This window comes from Dipteris shenzhenensis, chromosome 33 (genome assembly GCF_047967505.1).
Source record: "Dipteris shenzhenensis isolate YYH24624 ecotype China chromosome 33, Dip_SZ_1.0, whole genome shotgun sequence".
Lineage (NCBI taxonomy): Eukaryota > Viridiplantae > Streptophyta > Polypodiopsida > Gleicheniales > Dipteridaceae > Dipteris > Dipteris shenzhenensis.
Window position 1 is genome coordinate 26,572,831 of NC_141628.1, and position 19,735 is coordinate 26,592,565.

Sequence of the window (19,735 nt, forward strand, 5' to 3'; positions counted from 1 at the left end):
AGGAGAATTTTGTAGGAGGTGGAAATACATTGGTGTCACTACGAATAACCCAATTATCTGAATGTGTGCCGCATAGGTTTGTCTTTGAAGGCAAATTGTTATGCAAGTATGGAACATACAAGGTCCCAAATCCAAAATATCCAGTGTTGTTAAAGGGGGGCTTGATAGACAAGTATTGTTGTCATACTATTACATTGCGTATACCCTCTTCATACATTCACCAATTTGTAAACTTTTTGCAAGTTGGAGAATTCTATCGAATAGAGGGAGCAAGCGTAGTTCCAAGAGGTGCAAGTGAAGGTGGAACCTCCAAGTTGTCCTTGCTCATTGATGCAAGCACTTGCATTATTAGAGGAGAGCCATTTGATGGCAACCTTCAATTGCTTCCAGATCATCCTCTTTGCACTTATGTCCCTTGGGCTCCTAAAATGATCAATCTTTGCAACTACAATGCTGTAAACGTAGTTGGCACAATTGGCATTGTCATCATCAAGGTTAGCAATGACGACGGCAATGTTGACCAAATTATTATGGTAGATGGGCCAAGACATCAAGGTAGAGCAGCAGTAAGTTCTAATATTGTTTTTTCTACTTTTAATCTTAAGTGAAATAGTAAAGACTTCATGATTGTTTGTGTACAAATGATAGCTGTCCTTCGTCATGGAATGCAAGCCTACTCTCACTTCCTTGATCCAAGAATTCAATGAGGAAGGGCTTGTTATGTATGTTCTCAAAAATGTCTCCTTCCTTAAAGCCAAAGGTACAATATGTGTCTTTGATTTCACCATTTTGGCTGAGGTTCCAGAAGGTCCAATCAAAGTTGCATTGAAGGCAACATTTTCTAGCCAAGTTGCTCGTTTGGGATATGGAACAAAGGTACATTGTCCTTCCTCAACACTAAATTCTTCTTAGGCAAAGGCAAGAACTAATTATTTTCACTTGTGTGACAGGTTGTTGGGGTGTTGCATTTCACCAACATCAATGCAGACTTGTTAGAGTTTTGAATGTGACTCTTGCAGTGGGCTACGTGTGAGCCATGATGAGCTTCGACCTTATTGCTACTCCTGCAAGAGTGTCCAAACAATTGTTTGTGTACCTTGTTTGACTGGTGATATTTACCAACGCGACGGGGAGAGGATTCCAGTTCAGCCCAGAGGCCCTTACGTTGACACTGTGCTGCAATTAAATGTTCCTTTTCTTGATTTCTACGAGGCAGATATTATGCTAGCACGTGGCAAACTCAAAACAACAAAACCAAGTGGAAGTTTCACTATCAATAGCTCTAGTTTTGTTATAACCTTCCAAAACAATTTGTGATTATTGCTTTCATTATCCATGTACTTTCATTTCATTTTGACAATGAAATAGCTTCCAAAAGACTCTTGCTTCATTACTGTGTTTGAAAGAATTTGTCATTGTGATATTTTTAAATTAATGAATTGTCTTTTCAATGTTGTGATGGAATAGTTAAAAAAATAAATGCCATTTCTATTCCAACATCTTGTACCTTCAAATTTTAGGTGGATCAACTTTTAAACAATGGAGTTAGATAAAGCACTTCAATCAAAAGACTTCAATGTTGATGTTTTGTTCTTGCAAAAATTCCCTTCGAATGAAGATTGTTTTTTGTGCCTATTGCATTTCTTCCCTTTCTTTACATATCAACAATTGTTGAATACTATTTTTTATAACATTATGGACACTACATTTGTACACAACAATCCATGGCAAATGTTGAGTGTAAAATCAATCAATTGTACTTTTGATATTAATGAAATGCAAAGAATTCTCACTAAATCTTCATCATCATACTCAATTATTGTTTACGTTTTGCAACGTTTCCATAACTTATTTGGACATTCTTTCAATTTGCTCCACTTTAATGGTTCAAAAATAACAAAGAGGGCCTTGATAGGGAAAGTTGGACAAGCAAGAAGACACTCTCTATTAGTAGATGAATCCGCACAAACTTGGCTGATTTGTCCTTTGGTTGAAGTGATGTCAAATCGCATTTATTGCAAGTGGACAGAAAAAGATTTGACCTTGCTAAATGAACTAGTAAAAAAACATTTTGACTTCTCAACAAAAGACATTGCTGCAATACATCAATCACTTGAACTTGAGAGGAAGTACACTATGCAAAGCACAATAAACAAAATATACAAACTTGGAAGAACAACGTTTGAAGACAATCAAGCTCCTCCATCAAACAACTTTACAACTCATATTACAACGACGCAAGCAACAAAAGATCAAAATCAGTGGCCACAAATTGCACAATTGAATCCACGCATCAAAAAGAGAAATAGGAAACATTTGTCATTGCCAACAAAATATGAGGAAAGTATTAAGGACACTCCAAGTTTTGCTTGTGTTTGTTGTGGTTCACTAAAATTTCACCGAGCATTGAGCAAATTAACTCCAAAAATGGCCATATTTCTTGAATCAAATGACATCTAAGTATCTAACATTGATTCTTCAAAGAAGTTATTGTGTTGTATTTGTTCCAAACAAGTCAAACAAATGAAAATTCCTTTTTTTTCTAAAAAGAACATGAAAATGTCTCAAACAAAAAAGTACACATTAGCATTGAACAACATAAAAGCACGTTTGATATCCATGAGAATACCATTTGCACAAATTAGAGAATTATCGTTTGATGGACAATATGGACTCCACGCTAGCATTGTCAATGTCTTTGCAAATATGGAGAGAGCACAACATCTTCTCCCCAGGTTTCTAAGCACAGAAGACACTGTTGCTACGGCTATTAAATGAAATATTTCTTATAAACATAGCTACATGAGTGGCATTGTTCGGCCTACAATGACAATGCTTGCCCTAAGGGAAATGTTGCATTCTTCATTGTACAAGTTATTCAAAGTGAAGATAAATCCATTGTGGGAAATGCACATTGCAATGATACAAGAACAAGAGAAAGAACTCCTTCCTGAAGACACCATGCTAAAAAATCTAGAAGGCAATGACCAACCACTAACTAACACATTGGCTCATGGTATATACAATAGCTAACAAGTAGCAGATTTCGAGGAAGCACCTTTTGAAGGTTACTCCCCTTTGAGTATTTTCAAAGACAAGTATTGTGAGGAATTAGCATTTCCTAAACTTTTCTATGGCAATGAGAGACAATACAACCTTCCTAAAGGCACATCTTATCAAGACATTGCAAAGTGGGAACTCATCAATGTCGATTGAAGATTTGCTCTATGTATAGAAAACATTTTCTTCAAAACAATGAAAATATTTGTACAACAAGTCCTTTCATCTACATGGGTTTGAATGAGAAAAGGTCAAAACAAGGGCCAAACATTGAAAGTAAAGGATGCTCTACTTGACACGAACATAGAGAAGTTGTTGCACTCCAACATAGGATATAGGGACTTCACACATCTACGTAGCTCTGCTGATTACAAGTACCAATTAAAAAAAAACGTATTTGCAATGTTGCACCAACTTGGTCCACCAACTTTCTTTATTACACTTTCTGCAACAGAAAAACTGTGGGAACCCCTACTTCGCTGCTTCTAGTTATTGCAAGAGGAACGCCAAGAGCATATACATGCAAATTAAAGAATAGCAACTCGCAATCTTATATGTTCTGATCCAATAACAACTGCACAATACTACGTTCATAAGTTTAGGTGTCTCAAAACATTATTTCTCAAAGACACTACCATTCTAGGGAAGTTGAATGATTTTTTCTTTGTTACTGAATCCCAGCATAGAGGAAGCTAGCATAATCATGGGCTTCTATGGATTGAAGATGCACCTGTCCCTGGAATAGCATCAAACAATGACATAGAATCATTTGTCGACAAATACATCTCAACAGACATCTCAATGTTTCCACTTCAACAAACTGAGATTCAAACACACAAGCACAAGAAAACTTGCTTCAAGAACATGAAAAAATGTAGATTTGGCTTCCCAAGAGAACCAATGCAAAGAACAACTATATTGACGCCGTTACAAGAAGAACAAAAAACAAAAACATTAAAACAAAACATGAAACACATAAAATTAACCCTAGAAGATGAAAGAATGCTTAGTATGACCCACGAGAGTTTTCTTCAAGTGATTTGCATGTCAGAAAGCGAATACATCAAAAGTCTACATTCAACTATCTCTCAACCTACCTTGTTTCTTAGACGAAGTCCTAACAACATTTACACTAACAACTTCAATGCAATAATTTCAAAGCTATGGTGCACAAATACAAATATACAATTTATCCTTAACCCACACGGAGCAGCATCGTATTGCACATCATACATCACAAAAATAGACAAAGAAATGATAGAAGCTGTCAAGGCAGCGTACAATGAAAGCATAGCCTCAAAAGCCCCACCAAATGAATGTATCCGAAAAGTTGGCAATGCTATTCTCAATACACAACACATAAGCTCACAACAAGCATCATACTTGGCATTGTCGTTGCCACTAACTAGCGGCCAATTACCCTTATGCCTATTGTTTACAAGATCATCACCAAGATGGTAGTTGATCGCATTAAAGGGTATTCGCATGATGGCCTTCATCCTGATTTTGTTCCTTGATGGCATATTACAAATAATATTGCTAAAGCATATGTGGGTGTAGAATATGCCAAATATACAGAGTAAGATGTTTTACTATTATATCTGCAGAATATTATTTACTGGCTTTACAGTGATAGTAAGACTACTTGCATACTCTTAGAAGATATTTTTGAAGCATGGACTCGTTGGTGCTCCGTTCATCAAGGCTATCCACTTAGTGCATTGCTTTATGCTATTGCTACATGTCCCATGCTTTAGTATATGGATCATCTGGTAGTAATAGATAGGCTTCATGGTTTGGATATTCCTGGAAGTGGTATGCTGATTGCTTAGGAATATGCTGATGATTCATTTTTTACTCCAAGGAATACTTAGCAGGATTTATCCTCTCTCATGCAAGCACTCTCTCTTTTTGGTTTGGCTGCTGGCCTTCATGTTAATTTTTAGAAATACAAGTTGTTACCTTTGCATTCCAAGGAATGGCATTCTCTCTTATGGCCTGGTGAAATTGTCCAACCAAATCAGTTTGTTCGTTATTTGGGTTATCCTCTTGGTTGGATGATTACTTGTCAAGAGCAATCTGATTGGGTTTTGGAAAAACTGAAGAAGAAACTTGAATACCGGAAACTTGCCACATGGCCTCTTCATGTCTACGGATTGTTCAATCCATTCTTATGGCATACATTTAGTTTTATTTGCCCTTGATCATGTTCAAAAAAGAGCATCTTGCAGCCTTCATGTCTCTGGATATGGAAGCCTTTTGGCGCTCTAAACATGGCAAAAAAAGCTTGCGATTACTTTCGGTGCAGCATCTATGTTCTCCCAGGATGCATGGAGGACTTAATATTCTATATCTTCATGTACATATTCTTACTCATAAAGGCAAAATGATGCTGCAATTTATGCAGCGTTCTCAACCATGGGATACCATGATGCGTCATTTGCTCTCTCAACTTGCTACCCCTGCCTTTGGTTATTGGCAGCCCACTCCCTGGGACTTTATCTTAGGTTCTATTGAGGGAATAATCAAAGGCTGCCCACTGATCTCTGAAATGTTGATCGATTGGAAACACATGCTATCTCACTTGGAATGGAATGGCAGGGAACCTTTATAGGGCAATTCTTTATGTTCTGAAAGCATACATTGGTGAGAGCATTTTCCCCTTCGTTGGCTTTGCAAGAGCCTCGACGTTTGTATTTTTTGAGTATTAAGGGGATCCGTTCTGTTGTAGATATGATTCATGATGATGGGACCCCTCTTTCTTTTCCTCCGACTGCTGCAAAATTCACTCTTGGCATGCATTACCATCCCGTTTGGTATCTTATTACTCATATGCTTCAACCTTATATTCCAATACCTCCTTTGAAAATTCAAGATCGAAGACTAGACACTTCAATTGGGTTTTGCAGCAGTGGGAAAACAACCTTTGACATATGAATCGTACCGCACAATGGTGGCGACGGAGATTGTGAGGGATTTGAAAATCTAAAATTCCTCTTTGACAACAGGTTTTTCTCTGGAGAATATTGCTAGTTCTTCCATCAGGACAGTTTCTGTCACACAGACATGTTTCTCCACTTGTTTGTCACAGATGCTTGGCTGCATAAGATTTTGTGCCTCATCTTCTTTGGCTTTGCTCTCACACTCGTGACTTTTTGGGATTGCTACACCAGCATTTACAAACTAGATTTCCCAGTGCTGCTTTTGGAAAATCTTTCTGGTTATTTTCAATTCACCCACACTGACAGGGTTTTGATTTGTTTTTTCTATGGGTTCGGTATTGGGCACTATGGACTCTCTGGAAAGATAGCAATCAAAGTCTTTGGTGATCCCTTTTTCCCCCTATACTCTTTCTTCATGCACTCTTTGTAGCAATCTTTTTTGATTGCTTGCAAACAAGGACTTTCAATCATGATGTATATTTGTCATATCTTGAAATCTTCTCTTGATGTACTTGAGCACATCCTGCTTTGGGATTGTGACTCTGTAATATAAAAGATAAATCTTTTCACCCAAAAAAATGTGTGTGTGTGTGTGTGTGTAGATAGATAGATAGATACATAGATACATAAATACCCCCAAAAAATGGTATGTAGATAGATAAATACATACATACTTACTACATACATACATACATACGCCCATATATACAATTCTATTGATATTAGGAAATCCACGACCGACTAGAAACATTACGTTGACAGCAAGGAAATCTTTTGATGAAAATCACTCTTATGTGAATGGGAAGAGCCACTTTAGTACAACAAAGTGCGAATGCATTTGAATGAGATATATCTCTCATCCCAAAAGCTTAGTTGTACTATGATTATTCTTGAAGCCATTATTCAAAAGAAAGCCAATGATCAAGCTCCTAGAACGAGGGAGGTCTGCTAAAGAAAAACAAAGACAAAGCTAGATAGCAAGCGTCCATTCAAACCACATCGAGTGAGGTCTCAAAAACTTTCTCAAATTGCCTCCCAACTTCATATGATCATTTGTGAGATGCCATGGCTTTCCTATAATGAATATCCACCTTAATGCATATGTTAACTTCCTGATCAATAAGACTAGCCTTTGGTCCATGAGTGTTCTCATTGGCAAAGAAGCGACGTTAAAATGAATAAGGATCAATGCATAGCTGTTCATAAATGCTACCACCTTGAACAAAATCTAGCTTAAATTCAACCAGAAGCAGAAATCATGACTACATTCCTTGAAACCAAGATGAGTTTGAGCCTCCTCAGGTAAGGTAACTTCGGATCAAGATATACTATCGAGACTAGATGGGTGAACAAGCTTCGTCAATCTTGAAGAGACATTAAAACTAGAAATCACTAAGCGTTGAAGCTTAGAACAACTAGCATGGGTCTTCATGACCCTCCCTACCTTGGCAGCTACCTTCCTGATCTTAACAGAGCCGATTATTCAAGAATGCCCGAAGGATAAGGTTTCCACTGGGCCACCTACTTCCAAGGGGCCTGACCTTTCCTATATCACCATTGTTTAGTGGCCATATTAGTAAGGTGAAGCACCATTACCCATTACCATGACCTTATTACCCAAAACTCAATACTTATACTTCCTAAGAAGGAGTTGTATAAATTTATAGAGAGGAAGTGTGACACCCTTTCTACAACATGTGCATCTCAACACTCCATGTTATCATAGTCTAGGTTACAATGTGTAGCAATAGCAATGTTAAGCTACTAGTTCACATAGAGCAACAGGTCATATCGTGCCAATTGGTCATACTGTAAGAGCCCCAATAAGACCGAGGGGAAAAAGAGTGAAAATAGCTATTTTGGTTATGCCATGCAAATGCACCAAAGGAATTAAGGGGTAATGATATGGTGGGAAATGGGGAACATGGGAAAAAGTAATATTTCCCACCATTTCTAGACTTTCCCTAGAGGCCTTCTTGGTGTCCTACATTTCCTTGCATAGAGCACGATGGATGGAGGCCTTCTTGGTGTCCTACATAACAGTTGATTGCATGAGCCTCCTTTTGTTCATCGACACTTTTTCAGCTTGCCTCTTTTTGTTTGGGAAACTTTTGGATGAGTATAACATTCAACACTTCCTCAGATCAAGGTATCTCCATTCTACTTTGCGCAAGGATTTCCTTACGATCCTATAGGTAGTAGCTATCTTGAGGGGTAGCCTCTCCTTTTCTCCCATCTATGGGAGCAGCAGCCTTTGCACACCTTTATGAAGAGGAGTGGGAATCACGTACATGGTAGTAGTCCTATAAGCCATAGCTCTGGTGTGACTCTTACGGAGATGCATACGTTAGTTCGGGTCCTTTATGCTCCACACGCTGACGTATCTAGCCAATCTGCCAATGATTTCATGAATTCTAGGCCAATAATCAACAGTATTGACTTAGAAAATGAGACTATAAAAAATGATGTTGAGGCTACTGACATTTTGGGCAAAAACGAGTTTGGAGAAGCTAAGGCCGGTTCAATGGAATTGGATCTTAATGTTAGCATAAGCCTGAGCATTACACAAGCTATAGCATCTAATTAGTTTTCAAAAGGCCTATGAGCAGAGGAGATAAGGGACATGGTCGGCAGTAGCTCACGACTTCATGAAAAAGGCAGCATAAAAAGATCTTGCGGAGGCTCATAACACCCAAAGGGTAGGGCAAGCACCAAGATAATAAGGCAAGGGGGGGGGGACGATTGCCTCAGAATGATGATATACCGAATTTAAAGAGAGATTGAGAGACACTAGAGGGATCTGAAGAGTGCAAGATGAGTATTGACCATGGTAGCAAAGGCACGAGGAGTGGTAGATAGGCAACATGTCGAAAGGATAGAGGAGCATGTTGCTACGGAGAAGGCTTCTTTTGGAGCTGCAACAGAAGTAGGGGGAGTAGCCAACACCAAAATCTTTTGCCCGGGATCTCTGTGCTCAGAAATATTTCAAGGTATGCCAAGGTATGCAGTAAGGACCTTAAGCTTTTGAAACACATTGTGAAGGTATGCAGTGAGGACCTTAAGCATTCGAAGCACATTGTAAGCATCGATTGTACATGTGTTTGCTGGATGAGATTATCTCTGGCATAGCAATTTCAAGATAGTCATTTTGAATTTTGATCTCAATATTTGTACAAGACTACATTGAGACATCTCAACATGTAAATTAAATTCAAACAAGTATCTCTGCATTTACAATGACATAAATATTGCTATAAGAAGCTTGAGCTTACTTGCAAGAGCTTGAAATTTCCTAAAAAGTTGCTCTTCAGGAGATTGGTGAGTTGCAGCCTAGAGGGTTTGGAGAGGTGGATATAATGAGCTTGAGGATTAAATGAGCATTGGTCCTAGCTCTCAACTATAACAATACCAATCTCTTAGGTTTGTCAATATCTTTGACAACCATTTTCAAGAAGGTTATTGGCAGCCCCGACATTGTTCCATTATCTTTGCTAATTCTTGGGACTAATGAGTTGGAAAAGAGAACGTGCAGGGGAAAGTACTTGTGAATCACTCCAAGATAGATGCACATATTTTGAAAATCTATCAGTAGTGTGAAGATTCGATGATTGGATGATTGCTTAATAGGGAAAGAAGGCAAGGTAGATGAAAAGGAAAAAGTAAAGATAGAGATGGAGAAGGTGATGTTGAGGAGGTCATCTCCACAGCTTTAGGTGCTCTCCCCTTCCAATAGAAAACCTTATCCATTTCCATAGCCAGAGGCAATCGCTCACAATAGTAGAGTAAGAGGTCTTTGCCGATATCAAGCTTGTTTCTGTCCTTAGCCTTTCCTCCTTACTAGATCGAGCTCCTTCCTCAATCCATCAAGCTCTCAACCTCATGGTAAATTAAAAGAATTTAACTCACACCCTCACCTTCTTGCTGGCCCATGAGTTTAACTAGGTCGCAAGACTAGCTACAGTAATGAAACTGTGATTGTGGCCTTCTTAAGAGAAAACTAAGTCCACTTTTCCTTTAATTTCTATGCACATGGTGTGGTGAATGGAGGATGTGGCTAATTCTAAGGAGGTGAATGGAGGATGTGGAGATGATTGACATTGGGGACAAGTTTGTAGAGGTGCACTATGAGTATTCGAGCATGTGGGCATATCACTGGGCAAGGTTTGTGCGTGTGAAAAGGAATGAGGTGAAGATGCTGTTGGCAATTACAAATGGAGAGCCTTTTATGCAATTTTGATGTGCATGTGTGGCCTTGAGATCCACCGATATTTCTTATCTTCTTCAATACTTTGTGTTGGATTGTGAAGTTAGTAGATGATCCTCTATTGTTTCTCAATTGGTTTCATAACCTCATCTTCTGTCTCATCTCCTTTTTTATGAAGTTTCACATGATGGCACATAGAGGGTAGTGCCATATGGGAACTCTCCTTACATGGTCTCCTAGGGCATGCCTTCTTTCCCACATCTTTCTACCATGTCCTTCAAGTTTTTTTCACCTCATTTGGTTGTAACACCCACCACTCCTCTTCTCTTGCCATGATTCCTCGACTCCTTCAGCACCACCCCAAACCTAGCCCTCTACATCCTATGTTCAATGTTAGTTAACTCTTCCTAGTTTCTTGACTCTAGGTGAATCCAAGGAGAAATGAGGGGAAACATGCTAGGTCAATTTAGGTTATACTCTCTCTCTCTCTCTCTCTCTCTCTCACGCACGCATGCATGCACACACATACACGCACATACACACATAGATCTATCGTGATGAAGTATCACATGTTCTATCTTCTATTCTATTTCTTAAGGAAGAGGTACCATTTGGCACCCAATGAGTGTGCCATGCTGAGAGCTTCTTGCCATGTAGTGATGAAGTATCTCATGTTCTATCTTCTATTATATTTCTTTAGGAAGTGTTACCATCTGGCACCCAATGGGTGTGCCATGAAGAGAGCTTCTTGCTAGGTAGAGAGCCTCTCAGAGAGTGAGCTAAGCTGAGCCATGTGTTAGTGCATTATTGCCCCTTGGGGCTTGGAGAATGAGCTTTAGAGCAAAGTTAAAGCTAGAGTGTGTAGCAGGTGAGCTGTAGAACTAGGGTGTGGATTGTTTTTAAAGCTGGTGTCTTTTTTGAGAGCTAGAATCTTGTGCGAGGGAGGTTGTGCCATGTGGCACCCTATCCTTGCACCTTCCCTTGCTCCTTCCATGTTTTTCCTCCTAGCATGCCTTGCACAACAAGCTTCCCTCCACCCACTCACTCCATCCATGTCCACTTACCCTAGGCATAACAAATCCCTTCTCTCTCTCTCTCTCTCTCTCTCTCTCTCTCTCTCTCTCTCTTCTTGCTCTCTCATAACAATAGGGGAGGTGGAGTGAAGGCAAGAGGGGCTGAGAGAGAAGTTGTAACACACGTGCACTCATCCACAATGCACATACATAGACCACACACACTCCTAAACACATATACAAACATTATCTTGATAAACACACATTTTCAACATACACACATTGAGCACAATCATAAAATGGGCCATCTTTACTAAGACTTCAATATACAAGGTTGCATGCATCGACATACAACTCTTCTTGAAAACAAGGTTCTCCTCCAAATTTGTATTTCTTCAATTTCAAAAGTTTGTTTGAATTAAATACATTTTTATTATTGTCCAAATGAAAAAAGAGAGGCATAATATATTATAGTATATCAAAATATCTAATATAAATATAATTTTGTGTGTGTGTGTGTGTGTAGAGAGAGAGAGATGCATAACATATTATATATTATTTAACACACATTATAATATTATATTATATAGTATATTAAAATATATGATATAAATATAATTGTGTCTGTGTGTTATATATGATGGCGGCGGCCACCAACTGGTAATCCACACTGAGAGGCCGCAGAGCTAGTAGATGTCATGTCATGCGAGTCTGCCCACAATTCCACCATGCCATCTCACAACACGTGTCCCCATTCTGCTCACAAACTGATCTTTCACAAGTTCACAATCGCGCCATGTGTCAATGTCTACCCACCACAATTTTGACCAACAAAATGCTAGACTACCTATAACAAAGAGAGGGACAACAAGAGAGAGAGAGAGAGAGAGAGAGTATGTAGAGGGATATAGAGAGGAGATAGATAGATAGATACATACATACATACATAAGAATCGAGGTCTTTTATTACTTATAAGTTGCGTGTTTTCTCTTTATATATATATACATACATATATATATATATATATATATATATAGAGAGAGAGAGAGAGAGAGAGAGAGAGAGAGAGAGAGAGAGAGGAGGCAGAGAGAGGAGAGAGAGAGAGAGAGAGAGAGAGGGGGGGGGGCTAGGAGAGAGGAGAGAGTAGTCCCCTTGCCCACGCATTATCTTTCATCCTTTTGGCCTTCATGCCTTCTTTAATTCTTGCCTTAATTCATGGTAGCTCCTTGCCATGCTCAAGTAGTCCCTACCTCGGTCCTCTCAAAATTCAAATGGAGGCATGCTAAGGAGCCAACTAAACTTGAGAATCAATGATATCAAACATCTATCAAGAAACGTCCACAAGGCATTACAAGTGTTGCATAGTCTTTCAAGCAGAGCTACACAAAGCCACACTCATTCAAGAACTACCCAAACAACTACAGGGTAAAGAGAAGTAAATACGACCCTTCATCATCCCTTGACCATCCACGAGAGATACCATTTTGCCTTCGTATACGAACATTGGGATATCACCTTAATGAAATGGAGGACAATGAGGGAGAAGCGTTTGCGACAGGCACCTTGCTAGGGTTGCTAGGTGTGAAAAGATGAGACAAAGAGCTTGCAACAAGAAACTTGATGCATGTAAGGGTGTGTGTACATGTCTATGTTGTTTCTCTAGGCATGTGAATGTGTCTCTATGTGTTTGCATGCAGTGTTATTATAAATGTGTGTCTCTTTGTGTGTAAGTTTGTATTTATGTGGGTGAGTAAACACACAGACAAGATACACACACATGTACATATACATGCATACACATACATAAGCATAGTCTGCATGCACATGTAGATAGAGTTATACACACTCACACAAGCCTAGGACTCAAGACACATGTATATGTGTGTAAACACACCATGACCTATGTGCACACATAGGCAAACACACACATATGCATGCGTAGAAACCTAGGCATACACTTGTAGATGAGCATACATGCACTTGAGTGTGTGCTCATATGGGGGATATACAAGTTTATGTGTGTATGTGTGTTTAGATTTAATAATCCCATTAATAAATGAACCATACAATCAATTCAATCCATCATTAATTGCAAAAATCATTCAAGGGGGGTTATCCACACCCTTAATAAAGGAAAATTGTACCACACACTTAATAAGTGAAGCTTTTACGCAATAAATTAATTTGCAAGAATTAATTTATTATTAGGGGAAAGAGCTCTTAAAAAAACCACTAACTTAAGAAGGAAAATATTAGAGTTAAAATGTGAAACTCTTATACTTGTAATTATAATTATATATATATAAACAAAGCATGTGAAAAATCAACGCTGAAACAAAATGCTACAACAAAATAGTGAATCTATGAGAAACACACATACTGAAGTAAGCAATGCATGAGACAATGGCAAGCCGGTTGCATGCGTCATTAGGATAAGCACGGATATTTATTACCTCGAGGAACAAGGGTCAAGGCAGTGCCCGACATCTAAACAAGGCAACGAGAAGAGTATCGCACAGGGGTAGGAGTCAAGAGGCAAAATAGCGCAAGAAGGTAGGAGGTAAATTCAACAAGGGCTCAACGAAGTGAGGGCGGAATGCCATCGAGTAGTGTAGCACCAAGCCACATAAAAAACATAGAGAAGCAATGAAAACCTATGGCTACAGAATTTGCAAAGGAAGGTGGTGATCATCAGAGTAGGATGAGCAGGGACTCGCAAGAGCTGACAAGAGTGGGTAAGAAATAACTAAGTGCCAAGCAACAAAGAGGAAGTCTTGCACTGAGAAGGAGCTGTGCAGGACAAGCAACAAGAGAAGTTTGTCAACATAAGGTCAACCAAACCGAAACTGTGCAAGGAAGAAGACGACTCCAAGTAGAGGAAGCTAGCGAGTTGGTCAATGAAGGGAGCACAAGAATAAGTTGACGAGTCGTCCAATGCCAAGTACGGGGAGCAAGGGAGGTGGAAGGATACTTGTGAAAGAAAGGTGGCGTACCAAGTGAAATGCAAATGAAGAGGGAGAGAGCAAGGTCCTGAGAAGGCATACTAGATGAAGAGGCAGAGAGCAAAGCTTGCTACGAAGTGGAGACAAAAATGAAGAAGAAGGAGAAAGCTTTAAAAACGGTAAGCTCATGATCACATGTAGTGATTAAAGGAAGGGGAGGCGGCGGTGGTGGCTGTTTAGATAGTGAGGGTGGTTAGGTATAATGACTTAAGGGGTAAGGTGGTCACCTACAACTTAGGTAGATATTTAATATGATACTAAGGTGGGGTGGTTTAGGCCACTAAAATGGTGAGGGCCTTATAAGAAAATCGAAAGTGAGACGGTTATGGCCAAGCAAAGAAAGAAAGAGAAGGGCGGTGGAAGACGTGGGTCGGTGCCTCGCAGGGAAAGGTCTAACCAAATACCAAGCCTAAGGTCACGGTAAGGTTTGTAGCATATAATTTAGAAGCAAATAAGCTATACTTCTTGGTTCTTCCATGTTTTTACAAATTGTATCTCAATATCTCATAATATACCCCTTGTTGCTAACATAATAAGGGACCCAAGATCAAGTTGAAATGTGAATAATTTATCACTAGATCTAGTACATCTCTAGATAGTCATAGAGTTAATAGAAAATCATCTCTTGGTGGTTATCAACCATATGATTTAGAATATAATCCTAGAGATAATAGAAAATCATCTCTTAGTTATCAACCAAATGTAAAAATAAGTCCCTAAGGTAGGAACACTTAACGGGAAAAGAAGGGAATTTTTTCTTTGGGTTTATTACACAATAATGGAGATTTTTTATTAAAAATAAAAGGGAAAATTTTATTAAGAACGTGTGTGCATACTTTTATTATATATATATATATATATATATATATCATAAGAGTGATGGGGAAGGGGAGAAGGGGAATAATAACACATTATTTTGTAATAATATTTTCGAGTGTTTTAATTCCAGGGCATACATAATTATAAAGAGAAAGGGGATGAGTATGCTTGTGTAACAAATTGAATCATAAAAAGGGTGGTTATTATGTACATGTGTAAGTGTGTGTGTGTGTGTGTGTGTGAAAATGAGAAAAACATTAGGCTAATTTAATGTGTGCGTGTGTGTGTGTATGTGTGTGTGAGAGAGAGAGAGAGATGTATGCAAAAACGTTTTTCCCAACTAAAAGCAATGCTAAAGATCCAAGTTTTTAAAAGCATTCAAATATGGAGATTTAGCTAAACTTTTATTCCAGGCACCCTAACATCCCAACCTTGAGACCCAGCGGAGTGGGTCTCTTACTCGTCGTAGACGTAGACGAGTCATGCTACTCGTATATGGAAAGGTGAGAAATTACAACATGCCACATAGGATGAATTTCCCAGCAAATTCCCAAAAAAACCCCTTTAAGCATATGGGAAATATAATTCCCCCCAAAACCCCTCCCATGTCATAAGGCCTGTAGAGGCAAAATAGGGGTAAATAAAGTGGGACCAGGGGAAATAGCACCCCATTTTGAGGGAAAGGCCAACTCGTGTGCCTCTACAAGCCATCAAAGTTGGGGCGAAGAGGAGGTGATCATTAAAAAATTCACCATGATGTGATAGGCTAAGTACTAAGTTTTGGACACGTCAACTATTTATGGAAACTTTCCCATGATGTGATGGGAGACTTGTGAAGTTTCAGCGCCCACCATTTTCTCATAAAGCACCATTTTCTCATCTTTATGGTAGCTTGATCCAATGGAAAAGATCCTCCGTCCGAGCGCGAGTGACTTTGACGGTGCTATTTCCCCTACCTTTGAGAACCTTTTATGTGACATTTCTTTACAGCTCTCTCTCATTTTCGCGTGGATCATTATGTCATGCATCATGGGAAAAACTTCCAATTCAAGGAATCCCTCCATGACACAAGCCCCCTGGCATAAATTCGTCACATCTTGCAGGTTGGATGAGTATCTCCTTGGCCGAGGAGCCTGGGAGGCAGGGGAACCACAATCCAACAGAACGTGAAACCGGTGGTAGTGGAGGATTTTCCAGCTTGCTCTACTGAGCAAAGTGTGCGGCGAGTCTGAGCATATTGATTTATTACACGATTTCAAGTATAAGATTATTAACGAGTCGTATTCAGGTTGGGTTAAGGACATGCGCGAGAAAAAGGAGCTTGGAAGCAGGGGAATGCACAGAGCCAAAGCATCCAGTGGTCACGCCAGGTCAAGCAATAAAGAACATGGCAGTTGCGTTAGGTTTGGAGTACAAGTGAATGAATCTAACGCACGAGAATGGCGAGAGAACCTTGGCTTAGAGACGTTGAGCCTAGAGGAAGCACTCACTTCTTTAGAAAGGACGTCCCACTGGTCTTCGGTTGATAACTTTAAGTGCATCTTTCAGAAGTTCAGAAAGAATAAAAATCAAGGGTATGCCAAGCGCTTATATGCCTTCATATGTAAAAGTGGGCTGGAAGATCATAGATCTCTAGGGAACTACCTTGTCCCAATGTTGGTAGATTGTGGAAGCATGTGCGATGCCAAGCAGGTTTTTGACAGGTTGCTTGTGCGGAATGAGTATTCTTGGACTTCCCTCATCGCAGGTTATATTGAATCTGGGGAATCACAGCTTGCCCTCAACCTGTACCAGAAAATGCAACAGCACTTTGTACCTCCTAGCGAGTATACATTTGTGGCTATATTGAAAGCTTGTGCTAGGCTGAAAGATTTGAAAAGAGGTCGAGAAATACATGCTGAGATTGCAGAAAAAGGGTTGGAAACAGATCCTTTTGTTGGCAGCACTTTGGTTGATATGTACGCGAAATGTGGTTCGCTTGCAAAAGCACGGGCAGTGTTTGACAAACTGCCCGTTCAAGATGTAGTCTCATGGACTGCACTGATTGCAGGGTATGTCGAACATGGGCTTGGTGAGGAAGCATTGAATTGTTTTGAACAGATGCAATTGGAATGTGTCTCTCCAAATGGTTTCACTTTTGTTTGCAGCTTGAAAGCTTGTGGCAGCATACAAGCCATAGGCAAGGGACACGATATACATGCTGACATTGCCAGGAAGGGTTTGGGAAATAATCCCTTCGTTGGCAGCGCTTTAGTCGATATGTATGCCAAATGTGGCTTGCTTGCAAAAGCGCAGGAAGTGTTTGATAAGCTACCAGTTCGAGATGTAGTCTCGTGGACTGCATTGATCTCAGGATATGCTGAACAGCGGCTTTGTGAGGAAGCACTGAACTGTTTCAAACAGATGCAACTCGAGGGGTTGTCTCCAAACGCTATCACTTTTGTTTGCAGCCTCAAAGCTTCAGGCACCATAGGGGTCATAGACGAGGGACGACAAATACATGCCAACGTTGTGAGATGGGGGTTGGAAAGAAATCCTTTTGTTGGCAGCACTTTGGTGGATATGTATGCCAAATGTGGCTCCCTTGCAAAGGCTAGGGAAGTGTTCAACAAGTTGCCAATTCGAGATGTAGTCTCTTGGAATATACTTATTGCTGGATATGTAGAACATGGGCTTGGCGAGGAAGCACTGAACTGTTTTGAACAGATGCAAATGGAGGGTGTCCCTCCAGATGTTGTCACGTTTGTGTCCAGCTTGAAAGCTTGTTGCGGCATAGGAGCCGTAAAAAGGGGCCAAGAAATACACACTGACATTACTGAAAAGGGGTTGGATAGAGATCCCTTTCTTGGCAGTGCTTTGATCGATATGTATGCTAAATGTGTCTCGCTTGCAAAAGCACGGGAAGTGTTTGACAAGCTGCCAGTTCGAGGTGTTGTGTCATGGACAGCATTAGCTGCAGGATATGCTGAACATGGGCTCAGTGAAGAAGCATTGAAGTGTTTTGAAGAGATGCAGTTGGAAGGTGTTACCCCGGATGCTGTCACATATGTTTGCAGCTTGAAAGCTTGTGGCAGCATAGGAGCCATAGACAAGGGCCAAGAAATACATGCTAAGATTGTGACACGGAGATTGGAAACCGATGCTTCTGTTGGCAGCATGTTGGTTGATATGTATGCTAAATTTGGCTTGCTTGCAAAAGCACGGGAAGTGTTTGACAAGCTGACAGTTCGAGATGTCGTCTCGTGGACTACACTAATTGCAGGGTATGCTGAACACGAGTTTGCGGTAGAAGCACTGAACTGCTTTGAACAGATGCAGCTGGAGGGGGTGTCTCCGGATGCTGTCACGTTTGTTTGCAGCTTGAAAGCTTGTGGCAGCCTGGGAGCCGTTGATAGGGGCCAACAAATACATGCTCATATTGCCAGAGAGGATCTGGAAAGAGACACTTCTGTTGGGAACACCTTAGTCGATATGTATGCCAAATGTGGCTTGCTTGCAAAAGCACGGGAAGTTTTCGACAAGCTACCAGCCCGAGATGTAGTCTCCTGGAATGCACTAATCATGGGATATGCCCAGCTAGGACAAAGTGAAACCGTTTTCCATATGCTTCAGAGAATGAGAGGGGAAAGCATACAGCCAGATAGGGTCACATTCCTTAGCACTCTTACTGTGTGCAGTCACACGGGTCTAGTGGATAAGGGCCAGAATTACTTTGAGGCCATGGGCAGAGACTATGGCATCATGCCTACCATTGAGCACCACATTTGCATGGTTGATCTGCTTGGCCGTGCAGGCCAATTACACAAGGCAGTAGCAATGGTGGAAAAAATGCCTTTCCAACCTAACCTTGTGCTTTGGCATACTTTGTTGGGTGCTTGTCAAAAGTGGGGTAACACAGAGCTTGGAAGAGACGCCTTCGAACATGCAATGCAATTGGATGAAATGGATTCTGCGACTTACGTGTTAATGTCTAATCTCTATGTGGATGCTCATGGGCACAAAGACGAGGTGATCGTTGAGCCAATGAGAATGAAAGATGGGGGTGGAAGACGCCAGGACAGAGGTGGATTGAGCATGCAATCAAGCATGATTTGTGGTGGGATACAAGACATTCCAAAAGCAAAGAGATATATGCTGAGATAGAGAAACTTTCCCTCAAAATGAGGGTATGTTACAGGTTTACACTGTGTGTCACAGTGCATATCAAATGATGCAAAGGGAGATGGGTTATGTTGAGTACAGGGAGAAAGCATGCCAAGCAACCCAAGGGGACACGGTATGTTTTGTATAAGATCTCAAGGTTGGTCATGACAGTTGTTGGCCAGTACTCTCATGTCAAAGATTGAGCAGCCCGCTGTACTTTTCAGAGATGCAGACCGCTTCCTTTCCTTCAAGGGAGGGAATTGTACTTGTTGGGACTATGGATGACATGTGTGCACCAACAGTAGCAGTATCCCTCTTTTCAAGCACCCAAACATTACAAAGAAGAAATTAGTTTCTAAAACAATTTGCTTTCCCACCTAGCCTTCAAGTGTCGAATTTTTGACTAAAGCTTTAAAATACTTAGCCTTTTATGAGGAAAAAAAACAAAAAACAAAAAAGCCCTGATTTTGAAGTCAAAACTATAAAGCTTTAAAATACTTAGCCTTTTATGAGGAAAAAAATAAAAAATAAAAAAGCCTTGATTTTGAAGT

At 40.1% G+C, this 19,735-nt stretch overlaps 1 protein-coding gene across 1 annotated transcript; it reads left to right on the plus strand.

The window, feature by feature from the left end:
* Positions 1–16,228: 16,228 nt before the first annotated feature.
* LOC147879895 (pentatricopeptide repeat-containing protein At2g39620-like) lies at positions 16,229–19,507 on the plus strand. The gene has a single exon (XM_087371371.1). It carries the CDS (start codon positions 16,344–16,346, stop codon positions 19,182–19,184), a length of 2,841 nt encoding a protein of 946 aa, XP_087227497.1. The 5' UTR covers positions 16,229–16,343; the 3' UTR covers positions 19,185–19,507.
* The last annotated feature ends 228 nt before the right edge of the window (positions 19,508–19,735 follow it).

What these genes read in the sequence shown, in the direction of transcription:
- LOC147879895 (XM_087371371.1), top strand. Translation starts at nt 16,344, where the DNA reads ATGCGCGAGAAAAAGGAGCTTGGAAGCAGGGGAATGCACAGAGCCAAA.